At 49.2% G+C, this 14,347-nt stretch overlaps 1 protein-coding gene across 9 annotated transcripts in view; it reads right to left on the reverse strand.

Moving 5' to 3' along the window:
- Window positions 1–917: 917 nt before the first annotated feature.
- KCNAB2 (potassium voltage-gated channel subfamily A regulatory beta subunit 2) overlaps window positions 918–14,347 on the reverse strand; it is a 106,368-nt gene continuing 92,938 nt past the window's right edge. For 6 of the 9 annotated variants that reach the window (XM_081923750.1, XM_081923747.1, XM_081923749.1 and 3 more), the window contains 7 exons: window positions 11,947–11,991; window positions 8,275–8,360; window positions 7,111–7,231; window positions 4,652–4,746; window positions 3,596–3,716; window positions 2,597–2,685; window positions 918–1,402 (listed from right to left, as the gene is read on the reverse strand). In XM_081923750.1, the coding sequence (XP_081779876.1) occupies window positions 1,313–1,402; window positions 2,597–2,685; window positions 3,596–3,716; window positions 4,652–4,746; window positions 7,111–7,231; window positions 8,275–8,360; window positions 11,947–11,991 (647 nt within the window). In that variant the 3' untranslated portion in view covers window positions 918–1,312. The remainder of the gene's footprint in view (window positions 1,403–2,596; window positions 2,686–3,595; window positions 3,717–4,651; window positions 4,747–7,110; window positions 7,232–8,274; window positions 8,361–11,946; window positions 11,992–14,347) is intronic. The other 3 variants (XM_081923752.1, XM_081923751.1, XM_081923746.1) reach the window with 1 other exon arrangement.

A 14,347-nucleotide genomic window follows, 5' to 3' on the forward strand; every position in this document is an offset into this window, starting at 1 on the left:
CCACAGAGATGGCGGGGTCAGGGGCGTGGTGGCCCCTTTGTGGGGGACCCTCACGCTGTCACATCTGCCCACCTGGCTCCCCACTTGAAAGGGACTATTCTGCTGTGGGAATCGATGGATGGGAGCCTAAGCTTATCCTACAATGTGGGCAGGAAGGACAAGTGCATATCAACCTGGAGGGGGGGGGGAGTGCAGGTTCTCGATTCCTCTGGGAACCTCTCTCTGCCTGCCCAGAGCAACAAGGCTGTGAAAGACATCAAGGCAGCACCTCAAGCTGTAGAAAGTGAGGGACATTTTTTTGTGAGGGTGGGGAGTATCTGAGGGAGGACATGGGAGGTTGAGCAGGTACTAAGCGGACCTACTGGGGTCAGAAGAGGGTCTGAGTGAGATACAGGACATCTTTCCAACCAGGAGGTTTCTAGTCTAGGCCTTCCATTTCTCCATGGCCAAGCCTTTCTTCTTGACCCCACCTGGGGAAGAGATGGTTCAGTTTCAGCCTGTGAACGTCCCATCCCCCTGATCTCTCTTCTCTGCCCCCCTGCCTGCCCCCCCCAGCTCTGAGGCCAAGTGATAGAAAGAATGAACCACTTTTTGCAAAACGTGGCCTGTGGGACATTGCAGAACTGGGCACTTTCTGCTCAGCCAATTTGCTCTGAATCCGTCACATTCCCCCAAAGGTCAAAACAGGGAAAGAGGGAATGGTTGGCAGCGGGGGTGGGGGGGTGCCTGTAGTGGCTCCCCAAAAGCAGCTTCTGACACTTCCAGGAGGCTGGCCAAGGCACATTCCTCAAAACTCCTCTAGTTGGGCTTACAGAGAGTATGGATGGTGGATCGAAGCATAACCTTAACTCTGCCCATTTAAAAGAAGAAGAAGAAGGTCCCAGCTCAAACCAAGATGAGCTGAGCGCTGTGATATCCTCTCTGTGCGTAGATACGGTGGTTGGGAGAAAGAGAGAGAGAAAAAACGACTGCAAGGTAGAGAGAGAGGAGGAGGGAGAGAAGAAAACTCAAAAGTTGTTTTCTCCTTCAAAAAAGAAAGCATGGACGTGAAACCAACCTCACTCGCCCCTTTCCCAAACCTGCAGCATTTTCTTGCATTCGAAATGAAAATTAAAGTTTAAGAAGCCTATGCAGTCTGGCGACGTTTGAATACGGTTTTCTCTAGGACGCCTTCGGTTCAGACGCTGCGCTGTTGTCTTGGGTTGCGAACCGTTATTTCTTGACTTGGCTTCGATATAGCTTTAAGCAAGCGAACGGGAGAGGCAGAGGAATTCAAGGAGTAGAAAGTCCCAGGCGGGAACAGGATTCCCGATTAGGACCGGTAGTCCTTTTTGCTGTAGGGTTTATTGCCCAAGATGCTGTCGATCTCATGGATAAGAGAAGAGGAGAGTTTTGGAAGAACCTGCCGGGTGGAAACGACAAGTAAGAGGGAGAGGTCATGAGTTAGATTTTGGTTATGGTGCTATCAAGCCTGTGCTTATTTTCTTTCTTTCTTTGGAGCATTTGTACCCAGCTCTTCAGCCAAAAAGGCTCCTGGGGCCGCTTACATACAATCAAAATGAGGCAGTCCTTACCTGCAGGCTTACAATAAATAACAATAACAATAACAATAACAATACATAACACACAAGGGAAATGGGACTGGGAGGGAAGAGGAAAAAGCAAAACTCAGGAACCAATTTCTTAACAGTTCCTAAAATGACCAGCTGGCACAGTTAAGGAGCAGGAGCTGCCTGATGGAGCTGGCATACCTCACACCAGAGTCGATGGAGTGATCTGTGTTGCCTCCAGAGAACTCGTGGTGCTACGTGCCGATCATCCCACACTCATATTGTATCATCACAACAAAGCTGGGAAGTAGGTTTGGCTAAGAAGACAAATGCATGATCTGACATACTGAATGGCGCAATACCCTAAAGCAGCGGTTCTCAACCTGTGGGTCCCCAGATGTTGTTGGACTACAACTCCCATCATCCCTGAGCTCTGGCCTTGCTAGCTAGGGGTGATGGGAGTTGTAGTTCAACATCATCTGGGGACCCGCAGGTTGAGAACCACTGCAAAGCAAGGGTTGCGTTCCCTTTGGTGGGTGAACCTCTAGGTGTTGCATGTCAGGGGTGAGTTAAGAAGCACCCCTAAAAACAACAGCAATCTTTTGCTACAGTAGTCTCCCCCTGAGGGTGATAGAGTGATTCTGTCCTTGCGGGGTCTCAAGAGTCTGGCATGGTCTAAGAAAGCTGAGCTGCAGAAGCATCTGCTCAATTCACTGTCTCCTTTCAATGTAAATATCATTTTTTTGCAAAATTAAAAGCAGAGAGTGTGAAGCCAAGATATGAACCCCCAAATATCGTTCCTTCCTTCTCAATCCCTTCTCTCCCATGCCAACAATCAGTAATCAAATAGTTTTCAATAGCCTAAGGCTGGATGGTCATCTGCCAGGGATCCCTCAGCTGCAGTTCCAGTATTGCAGTGGCTTAGACTAGAGGCCGCTTCCAGCCCTGCAGTTCTATGGTTCTATGTCCAGAGCATTCCATGCAAAAAAACACACCAAAGATCAGTTTGCCAGGGCCTGAAGGTGGGTGATGGGTGGGGTGCTCACCTGTATTGCTCCAATATTCTCCATTAACTGGTCTGCATTGGAAGCCCCCAGCAAGACGGAGCTGACCCCTTCGTTCCGCAAACACCATGCTGGAGGTGGGGGAGAAGAAGAGCATTAGGGGAATGTAATGGAGACACTGCCAAGGCCACCTGGGGGATTGTGTGGGGCCAGAGCCTCTTTGGGAGAGAGTCAAGTGCTTAGTTCAAGAAACTCTGAACAGTGTCAAAAAGTCACTTTTGCTCTCAAGCTCTGGACAGATGAGGGCACGTATATTTCTTCACAAGATGCATCTACCATGTGAAATTTGCTGCCTACAGTTAAGGTGAAGGCTACTAGCTTAAGAAATCTTTGGAAAAAAGAATAATATAAATCTGCAGAAGCTGTGAAAACTAAACGGAGCTTCTGAGTACCAGTTTCTCTCTGTCTCTCTCTGTGTAGAGAAAACAATGGAGGAGACTCATTGCCCTCATGCCTTGCATGTGAGTTTCTGTCTGGCCCCTGTTGGAAACAGAAGGCTGGGTCTAGATCAGGGGTCCACAACCTGTGGCCCATGGGCTGGAAGCAGCCCACAGATGCCGTTTAACTGGCCCACGAGCCACCCCCGAACCAAGCTGCCCACTGGGCGAGTCCCCGTGCGTTTTGCTAAACTGGTGCAGCACGGTGTGGGGACTCTCTTCCGTGGCTCCAGAAATCACTTCTGCGCATGCCCAGACACCGAAAATCGCTTCTGCGCAGGCACGATTTCCGGTGTCTGGGCATGTGCAGAAGCACTCTCTGGCGCCGTGGACATGCGCAGATGCAATTTTTGGCGTCGCACTGCGACGGTCCAGCCCACAGAGGATCTCCATGGGAGCAATTCGGCCCATGCCCGGTAAGCCTTGCCGACCCCTGGTCTAGATGGATCCGCTACCCAGCCAGGCTGCTCTCCCATTCTGCAGAGGCAGTCACTGCCTTCCAGCCAGGAAAGGGTCAGGATGGAGGCAAGCGTTTCCCACTTACCAATGGCAAGTTGGGGCAGAGTGCAGCCCAGCCGCTCAGCGATGGCCTGCAGTTCCTTCAGCTTGGCTTGCTGCCGCCTCCCTTCCTCACTCAAGATCTTGTCTTTCAGCCACTGGTAGCCCTGGGGATGGGGAGAGGAAAGAGACCAGTGACAGGTACAGCAAAGGGCAACAAGGGATAAGTCAGAGGGAAGGGACATGCAATAAATGCTAAACCTTATCCAAAGTGGGTTGCAGGGGGGGGGGCGGGCGGGGTTTCAATCAAGATGATGCCTTGGGGTCCATGCCAAGCCTGTGATCCTGTGTATGTGAAGTATAGATAGAATTAAGTGGGACTAACATGCTAAACCAGCCAGACCAGGTCATTTGTTAAGGTGATGGCTTCAGCCGGCCAGTTATGCACTGCCACTTAAGAAAACAAGGAGAGTCTGCTGGATCAGGCCAGTGGCCCATCTAGTCCACTATCCTGTTCCCACAGTGGCCAACCAGATGCCTGTGGGAAGCCCGCAAGCAGGATTCCAGCACAACTGCCCTCCTGTGGCTTCCAGCAACTGGGGTTCAGAAGTTGTGGAGGCAGAGCATAGCCATTGTGGCTAGTAGCCATTTACATTAGAAGGAGGTTGCCCTGTTGCCACTGAGGCAAATCAGGGTAACCTCCCTCACCTAGCTGGAAAAGACATCACCTTGCAAAGCGGAAGAACAATGGCCAAAGTTCTGCCTGTGAGTTTTAGCTGATGCTGGAAGCGGGAGACACATAGAGGCATGCCTTGCTCTGTGCTGGGATCCAGAGCTGTGGTTCGGGGAAGGTGGATCTGTTGGGCTGTTAATGCTCCGAGCCTCTCCATCCTCTGCTCAGGACATATAAACATATTTATTATATGTGCCGATAAAACCCTATATCCTAGAGACACCCCAGGCCCCATTAACCTTCATTCCAAGGGAATGGAACCCCTGGTAAGTCCTGGGCCTCCCCTGAGTCTCGTGCCACTCAGAGACAGGGGCACGTGCAACAGTATTTCCCTTCTGCCGGTCACAGCGTTCAAATGCCACTGCTCACTTTTAGCGATGCTCGTGAGTAGGGAGGGATCCCCCCGTCGTATTTCCCCGAAACAATTCCACAGGCTAAAGGGGACCACGTCATGGCGCCCACACCTAAGGGGAGAAAGAGGAAAATGCAAGTTGGTGGGTGGAGAGCAAATGCGTAACAGCAATGTTTAGCCTGGAGAAGGGAAGACGGAGAGGTGATGTTATTGTTATTCAAGGAATTCATTAGTCCCAGGGCAGCCCAAAGAGACTTACAACAAACCAGATAGACAAGCCCCCTCCCCAGTTACACTGAAACCAACAAGTAAAAGAAGGTATTTATTTATTTATAAATTATGAGTTGTGTGTCCTTCCTTCTCCTTTTACTTGGTTTTTTTGGTGGTATTTTATGCATTGTGACTTGCCATAAACTTCTATTGATTATAGTTTTTAGCAATTATTGTAATTTTTAATTATTATTAGTAATTGTGATTGGTAATTATTATTTGCTGATATTTAGCTTTACTGTTTACTATTATAGTTTAATGGATTGTTGAATATTGCTTTATTTGATATCAGTTGTTTATTTTAACATTATCGTGGTTGCTTTGTATTGGATGAGACGGTTATTACCGTATTTTCCGCCCCATAGGATGCACTTTTTCCCCTCCAAAAATGAAGGGGAAATGTGTGTGCGTCCTATGGGGCGAATGCAGGCTTTCGCTGAAGCCTGGAGAGAGAGAGGGGTCGGTGCGCACCAACCCCTCTCACTCTCCAGGCTTCAGGAAGCTATCCGCAAGCCTGGGAAGCCCGCAGGAGTTCCCGCACGGCTCCCTAGGCTTGCGGATAGCAGCCTGTTCTGGGGGTTGGGGGAAGCTTGGGCTTTATCCCCCCCCCCAAAAAAAACTAGGTGCCCCCTATGGGGCGAAAAATACGGTATGTGTGTGACCTTTGCTGTCTATTTTGTTTCTTCAGCTTGTAAACCACCTTGAGTATAGTAATATAGAAAGGCGGTACACAAATTAAAAGTGAAATGAAATGGAAAAAAGCAATCTATTAAAAAACATCCCATTCATTTCTAAAAGGCCACAGTTAATTAAAGATCAAAGGTCTGGCTATAGAAGAAAGATTTAGCCTGGTGCCTAAAGATGTATAATGAAGGTGCCAGACAAACCTCCCTGGAGAGATCAGTCCACAAATGGGGAGCCACTGCAGAAAAGGCCTGTTACTGTGTTGCCACCCTTTGGACCTCATGCAGTCGCAGCACACAAACAGGGGCCTCAGAGGATGATCTCAGGGTCTGGATTGGTTCATATGGGGAGAGTCAGCCCTTGAAGTATTTCAGTTCTGAACCATTTAAGGATGTAGAACGTAAGCTCCCTTTAATAACCAGGACAACCCAGTCAGATGGGTGGCATAATCATCACCATCATCATTATCATCATCATCCTTGAATCTGACTAATCCCCTAGGACCAGTGGTGTGCGTGTGTGCGTGACTGTGTGACTTAATTCCGTCTTTCCCCCCTTTGTGTGTTTCTTTAAAACACATTTTATTTTATTACATTCCTATCTCGCCTTTCTCCCATTGATGGGAATACAAGGGGGTCTGTACAGCCAGGCACTGATCAGCCCTTTTTTACCATCAGAAAAAGGGCAGCCCAGGGACCTCCAGCCCCCGCAGAGCCAATTTAGAGAGGCTAGGATGGCGAGGTCAAAGCTGGCTCGTTGGGACAGGATTAAACATTCAGAGGAAAGGCCGCTGCTCCTGACCCCTCTCTGACATTTTTATTAATGATAATTAATATGCTGAAAGGCTCTTAATCCCAAACTGCAGTTTTGAGCCAGCAGGGCAAAAAAGGTTAAGCAAAACAGTTTCCCCAAATAAATGCTTTTTGGGGTCCTGTGGAAGCAGATTGTGGGGGAGGCGCCAGGATGCTGGGGTTTCCGTCCTGTTTCTTCCCTGAGCCTTGGGCAGGGTGGGATTTAAGGACCAAACTGGATGGGAGATGTGCAGGAGATCTCCAGTCACATGGCCTGGATGTTTTGGATAAACTTTAAAGCCCCCGGGGAGTGTGTGCTAAATCAGGCCCTGGGCTATGGGTACTGGGGCGGGAAAGGATGCTAAACTGTTGCATCCTCACCCCTTGCTCAAGTTCTGTTATTTATTTATTTATTGCATCCCAAACTTTGTCCTCCATGGAGCTCAAGGTGGCTTACGTGTTCCCCCCCTTCTCCTCAATTAATCCCACAACAACAACCTTGCGAGGTAGGTTAGGCTGAGAGACAGTCACTCTGAGCCCCCATTCTGGACCGCTGGGCCCTGGGAATCTGTACTTGCTGAACCCTTCTGCCTCTTGTCAGCTGTACTAAAGCAAGCAGCCTCACCCAAGCTAAGAGCATGGCACCCCTCTCTCTCAGCAGGGCAGCATCACCTCTGCCGCGTTTATTCAGCCTTGCTGGCATCCAAGAGGCAGCTTCCGCACACGCTTACCGATCTTGTGGAATAGCTCTGGAAGCTGCACTTCCACTTTCTCTCTCTGGAACATGTGGTACTCTGCTTGCTCACAGATGGGCGGGATGAGGTTGAACTGGCGAGCCACTGAATACGCTTCCTATAGAGGGGAGCGGTGAAGCAACAACACCCCAAAGCAGTCAGGAACGGGGCGAGGCAGATGAAGAGAAGAAGAAGAGTTTGGATTTGATATCCTGCTTTATCACTACCTGAAGGAGCCTCAAAGTGGCTCACATTCTCCTTTCCCTTCCTCCCCCACAACAAACCCTCTGTGAGGTGAGTGGGGCTGAGAGACTTCAGAGAAGTGTGACAGCCCAAGGTCACCCAGCAGCTGCATGTGGAGGAGCAGGGAAGCGAACCCGGTGCACCAGATTACGAGTCCACCGCTCTTAACCACTACACCACACTGGCTCTGCCTGCTCCTTTGCGCCATGGTGTGTAGCATACTGGACACCTGGACCTCCTCCCCAGGTCCACGGCTTGGCAGGGAAATCAAAGAATGCCACTTCAGAGATTGAGGAAAGCTAGGGTTCAGGTCCCAGCGCATGCAAAAGAAAAAGGCCAGAGGACCCCTGAGGATGCACAGAGCGCTTTCCCCCTCACCACTGAGTAAGTACAGAGAGCTCCTACCCATCTTGGCCCCTAGCCCTTTTTGGGTGTTTGACCCCCTCCTCCCATCAGAATAGGGCCTCTCCCCTGTTGCAATCCCATTGCCCAGTCATGCCACCCTACATACTTTTGAGGTGAAGGTCTTAGCTGCACCTCCACTCCTGTTTCTCTCTCCCCCCCCCCCACAACAAAGCTCCAGTATTTGGGAGCTCTGTTCCTTCCAGCCTTTGCACACCCATTGGGCAACTCAGCCATTCCATTCTGCTTCTCAGACTGCGTCTCTGGTTCAAGGAATGTGTCTCCCACCTTGTCTCCCAGAGCTGAGCCTGCAGCTTTTATCTCCATTCCTGGCAATTCATCCATCTATCCTCCTAGGGTCATTTTAGGCAAAGGTTGAAAGCGGGTGGGTCCCAGTTTTACACATCTGCCTGGCATCTTTTCTATCAGCCGCCCACTCTTCCTCTCAGCTTCCCCTTCTTTCTCTCTCTCTCTTTCTGCCACCCTTTTTAACCCCCCCTTCTTCATCCACAATACCATAATCTCCATGGAGCTCCACCGCGACGTCCCCCAGTACATGGCCATCCCTTGGTTGATGACATGGGTCATGGCTCGCACTGTCTCTGGAAAAACGAGAAAGGAAGAAAGAGAGAAGGAACGAGAGAGGCGTTAAACCCAAGGCGATGAGCCGGCCTGCCCTGTCGAATTAAGGCCACGACACCAAAAAAAAGGAGAAAAGAAAAGGAAGGACCAGGGTGGGTAGGCTTTGACTACTCAGACATCTTGCAAGCAGCGTAAATTATTGGCCTCAAAAATGGGGAGGATGGGAGGATGGGAAGAGGGAGGGAGGAGCTGAGAACAGCAACTCCCTATGGAAAACCAGACCGTATCTCCAGGGAAATGCCTCACACTGATGGTGCGCCGGGAGATCCCATCCAAAAACTGGCGGAAAGGCAACGAGTTCGCGAAATGAAATGGAAACAGACAAAAGGTGGGAGGATGAAGCCGTCGGTGACCAGATGGGTGGGGTGGGATATGAAGGGACAGCACAGAAGGGCAGCTTATGGAAAAGAGCCTTCCAGAGCGGGCTTCGAACGGTCAACCCAAAGGGCTGTTTCAAAGGACCCACGGTGGCCTAGAGAAGTCGCTAAGCACAGGGTGATCAGCAGGGACATTTCTGACCATCCTCCCCAACCAGGACCAGGTCCTCCTGACTCTCAGAAGGCACCCAAGCCATTTTGCTGCCTGAGGCGAAGGTCAAGAGGGATTTGTTCCCCATTCTATGCGCAAAACCTGACTAGACTGGTAGCTGGATTTTACTTCAGAACTGGTGGCGGGACAGAGTCCTCCTCCACAGCCTAGGGCAGCAGGCTAGTTTAGGAGCTGCAGGGCCCTAGTCACCTTCTGTCTTTCAGAATTTGCCGCCTGAGGTAGCTGCCTCATTCTGCCTTGTGAAAGGGCTGGGACTGCTGACTCTGAACAGGGAGGCTCCTGCCTTTGAGCTCTTGTGTCATTAGATTTGCCAAGGTCCATGTAGCGCAGCACTGTTTTGCTAAGAACAGCCAGGAACAAGGAAGGGGACACCTTTTGGAGGCTTCTGGCTGGCGTGTGCGTTAGATGGAGACAACTATTTCATCCAGCAGGGCTCTGGTTAAGGACGCGGAGAGAAGTTCAATCCAGTTCACTCTTACTGGAACAGTATGTGAACCAAAAGACAGACAAGTCTCCTGAAGCACCATTGGAGGTTTGCCTTCTGCTTACTTGAATAGGAACTTCCCAGGCTGTGCATCAAGGTGGCCTCTAAGATTATTATTTTATGTGATCGGGATTTTATAAGCCAATGGGGAGCACCCACACTTCTCTCTGTGCCCCCAAGCTAACTGCCCCACCCCTCTCCCTTCACAACAAAGAAAAATCCATTCCCTTAGATCTTCTCTCTTCCTTTGAATATTTCCACAAAGCCTGTCCACTCGTCTGGCAGGAAAGCATTGCTTCTTCTTGATGCCTAGGTACCGAAGAGGTCATTCATAAAACTAGGAGCTGGTTCATTCATAAAACTAGGAGCTAATGTGGGACAGAGAGGAAGGCGGCTTAGGATAACGGCGTTTCTATTTAAAAGCTAGGCTGAAGGAAGAGTTGCCCTCCTCAAATACAGAAGTTGGGACTGGACATAGTATTTAGTATCCTTAATTAAACAACACCACCAACAGGTCAAGTTTCCAGCCCTTCAGGTCAGAAAGATATGCTTGAAAGCGTCTGAGCAAGTAGCTGTGAAACTTCATGCTAAAATCAATTTGCCTTTGCAGAGCCATGGGGTGTTTCAGGGACCCTGGGACTTTTGGGTTTTGGACATTCTTTCAGCTGTCCCGCCGCCACGGGTGGTTCTGAAGCATGCATGGCAAGAGTCCTCAAAAATCCTTCCAGCCAAAGCAAAATAATAATAATGAGAATAATAAACCAACAGCAACCAACAACCGCAAAACAGTTGCATGCCAAAAAGCAGAGTAGGAATTTGAGAGCAAAAACGAACTAATCACATCCCATGCACCAAACTAAAAGGAGGCCCCTTTTGAGATGTCTCTAAAGCTGCTCCCACTTCTCGGGGTTGGAAGAAAATCAAGGTTTTATCTAGTGCAGCAACCTGCTCTCGCAGTGGCCAAGGAGATGTCTATGGGATGCACGCTAGTAGGACCTTAGTACAAGAGCCCTCTCCCCTCCTTCTGTTTCCAGCAACTGGTATTCAGAAGCATCGCTGCCTCCAGTTATTGACATAGCCTTCTCCTTCAAGGTCAGCCCTACTCAGATTACAGGGTAAAGCTAACTCCAGTCTGTCAGTTTCAATGGGTCTACTCTGAGTGTAACTGAGTTGGATGCAATCCTTAGTTTTCTGCAGTGATCTGGTATCACAACCACTGTTTTACATACACAGATGTTCAAAGTAATTCCTCTGGTCTCCCCAGCTACTCTGCTGGCTATTTAGTTATTGAGATACTAGACCACCGCAGAAGATCAGTTGGTGGTCAAGATGCTTTTCGTGTACATTACGTACAAAAGATTGCATGTCCGTTCATCGAGCTTTTTGTTTTCAATACTTGTGGCCACAAAATTTGTTTTACAAAGGGCACATGTTACTTTTATCACTACCACCACCATCCTTCATTGATTTAATCAAAATATTCATATACCACTTGTCACATTGGAGCAGTTTACAACAATTATACTTAAAATCATACAAAAACCATTATATAAAGATTAAAATATGTTACTGAAACCTATATTCTTAATTGCCTGCATAGGCCTGATGGAATAGAAAGGTTTTCCGTAGGCACTTCCCTTCCGTAGATTGAAAGGGAAAGTGCCTGCTAAATTTCTATTGGCACAAAGCCTTCCACCAGACTGGGTAAAGACCCTAAAGATTTAGTTTCTTGTGGTCATCAAATGAGTCTCACCAACACTTATTATTTTAGTAGTTCCAAGTTTATCTGTTTCTTAGCTACAAACTGCTTCACAACCAATGGGGTGACACCAAAGGAGTGTACATTTGCTGCTTGGTGTCAGTTGACGTCCCTTCGCAGTTTTTGCAAAGGGGTTCGATTTCTGCCAATCTGTTCCTTTGCCTCATGCATCCTCAGAGGCAGTGAACTCAGGGTGGGAGATTATTGCGGCAAAACAGCAGGCACATTTACCGGGGTTTTGGGATACCCGGCTGCATCTCGTAGGTTTCTTTTTGAAAATGACGAGCATCTCACGAAAGGGGGTGCGGCAGGGTGCAAGGCCCAGCCCACTGAGAACTTCAGGAAGAGTTGTCAAATTTCGAAGGGGTGCAGGAATGAGCATCACAGACACAAGGCATGCATTTCAGAGACAACAGAGGAAAACGTGGAATGGAATGAACCAGGGAGGACGGTGGGGTGGTGGGGTGGCGGAAGAGATTTTGGATTTTAAATTTTACTTGCAAGATGTTACTAAAGGGACAAAGGGTTGTTTTGTTTTTTGTTTTTGGGTGGTATTTTCCCCCCTCTTTCTTTCTTTGCTTCCGTTGGGCATTTTATGGAGAATTTTGCCATCCGAGTAATGGGAGAAATTTTGCCAATGAGAATAAAATAGAAAAAAATGGGGGAAAAAAAGCAAAACTGCATGGATTATTCCATCCCATAAAATGCCACTTGGATGCAGATAATCAAGATGAGGTGGGGGGGTACCATGTACCTTCTATGATGAATGTTCGCGACTTGGAAGAGCTAAATGGGTTCCCTGGTGATAAAAGAAAGATTTAAGAGAGACCAGAGTTTACAGCTGCCGCTGGCGTATCGCAAGGCATGGTGTACAACATAAGGGGAATCTGGGCAAAGGATGAGACTCGTTGCCCCTTCCACCACCACCCCCAAGCTCCCCTTTTCCTTTGCAAAAGTCAAGACTGGCCTTCCCAGTCTCAGGACGACAGATCCTCACCCAAAGGGAACTTTAAACCAGGAGTGGTTAACCTCCAGTTTGGGGGCATCCCCTCACCCCACCCCCTGCCACCCCACTGATTTTGGCAGTGATTGCATCAATAGCTGTGATTCCTGCATCGCAAGAGGTTGGGTTCATCTTGGGTCTCCATCTATTTTTTTTGTACTACAACTCCCATCATGCTTAGCTAGCAGCGATCAGGGATGATGGGGATTGTAGTCCAAAAAACCCCTTCGAACTCTACAACTCTCTGATTCTACAAAATGAAGAAAAACAAAGGCTGATGCAGTGCTGGGGTTGGGCAGAGCCCAGGAGCCTGATGACACCCCCCCCCCCGGTCATTGGATCAATCGTTTCATGAACGGAGAGAGGGGCAACACAGTCTCCTCTTCAGCTCATCTGCATGGATCAGCTGAGGGCAGCAGCAGCTGTTGTGCCCCCTGTTTGTGTGCCTGGGCTGGGTGGGTTAGTGACACCCAGTCCTAGGCAACCCACTGCTAGCATGTAGACAATGCCCCCCCACCTCTATGGGAGGTGAACATGGCCATTGGGTCAAAAAAGGGTTAGCTACCCCCGTTTTAAATTCTCTAACCAGGCACCAAGGTCACATTCACATCACACATGTAAAGCACTGCGGTACCGCTTCAAACAGCCATGGTTTTCCCCAAAGACTCCAGGGAACTGTAGTTTGTTAAGGGTGCTGGGAGCTGTTAGGAGACCCCTAGTCCTCCCTTCCAGAACTACAATTCCCACAGTTCTCTGTAAAGAGGGATTGATGTGGAACCACTCTGGGAATCGTAGCTCTGGGAGGGGAACAGAGGTCTCCTGATGACTCTCAGCACCCTTAACAAACTACAACTCCCAGGATTCTTTGGGGGAAGCTACGACTCCTTTAAAGCAGCATCACAGTGCTTTAAAATGCACGGGGTGAACCTGACTCAGGTGATTCAGTAACTGAGTCTTTTGGGCCCAAGAACAGAGATATGCGGTTAACTCCCACCAAAGGGAGCTGGTGTGGTGGTTTGTGCAGCCAGGAGTCAGGAAAGCCCCTTATTTTTGCCACAGTCACTCAGGGGCATTCGGCACGCTCGCACACACACAAAACAACACACACACTTTCTTGCAGCCTCAGTCCCCACATCTGCAAAATGGGAAACCATTACACCGACTTACCTTGCGGGTTGTTGTAAGCATTAAGCGTGACAGTGAAAGCACCAATCAAACGTATTTTGTCATCCATACTGTGTGAGTCTTGTTGGAAACCAGGGACAGGGAACCTGGGCTCCCATCCCTCCAGGCATTGTTGAATTCCTATTGGCCCCTGAAGCCAGCATGCTTAATGGTCAGGCATGATGGGAGCTGGAGTCCAACATGCCCTTGATGGCCATAGCTTAGTCTCACTGCTGCAATAAACTACTGATGGAGCATATGGGCTGAGTTTTCATGCCATAATGTGGGGAAAGGGGGAATGAGGACAGTGACTCATGCAGAAGCACAGAGGGCAGCCCCCACTTACTCTTCCCTACTCTTGGAGCAAACCCTTTTTAGGTCGAGTGCAAGACTGATAAACTTGCACCTCCTTTTTAAACTCGGAAAATAAAAAAAACTGCCAGATGTGTCAGAGGTATGGGGGTCATCATCCGAAGAAAGTAAGAAGAGCTTGCTAGATCAGGCCAGTGGACTATCCAATCTAGCATCCTGCTCTCACAGTGGCCAATCAGATGTCCCAAGCAGGATCCAAGCACAAGAGCCCTCTCCCCTCCTGCCGTTTCCAGCAATTGGCACTCAGAAACATTGCTGCCTCCAACTCTGGAGGCAGAGCATAGCCATTGTGGCTAATAGCCACTGATAGCCTCTCCTCCATGAACTTCAATCGTTTTGAAGGTGAAACTGGTTCCACCCCTGGAACCAACACTCTTCCACAGAAAATTAGAAGCCCTGAGGGAGAGCAAATTGTGATATTAAGTATTAGCCAGTGGTTGTTTTTTTTCCCTAGACAGAAAGGTGCCGGCAGTCATCAAACAAGGGAGGGCTCTTGGACCCTTCCAGAGCATTGTGCCCCCCTCTCTAAGCCAGGCAGAAGTTCCCCAGGCTTTGGGAAGGAGGTGTGAGGATCTTACAGAATCCTGCAACCCTCCTGCCTCCTTCCCAAAGCTGG

This window comes from Podarcis melisellensis (assembly GCF_964234715.1).
Source record: "Podarcis melisellensis genome assembly, chromosome: 8".
Lineage (NCBI taxonomy): Eukaryota > Metazoa > Chordata > Lepidosauria > Squamata > Lacertidae > Podarcis > Podarcis melisellensis.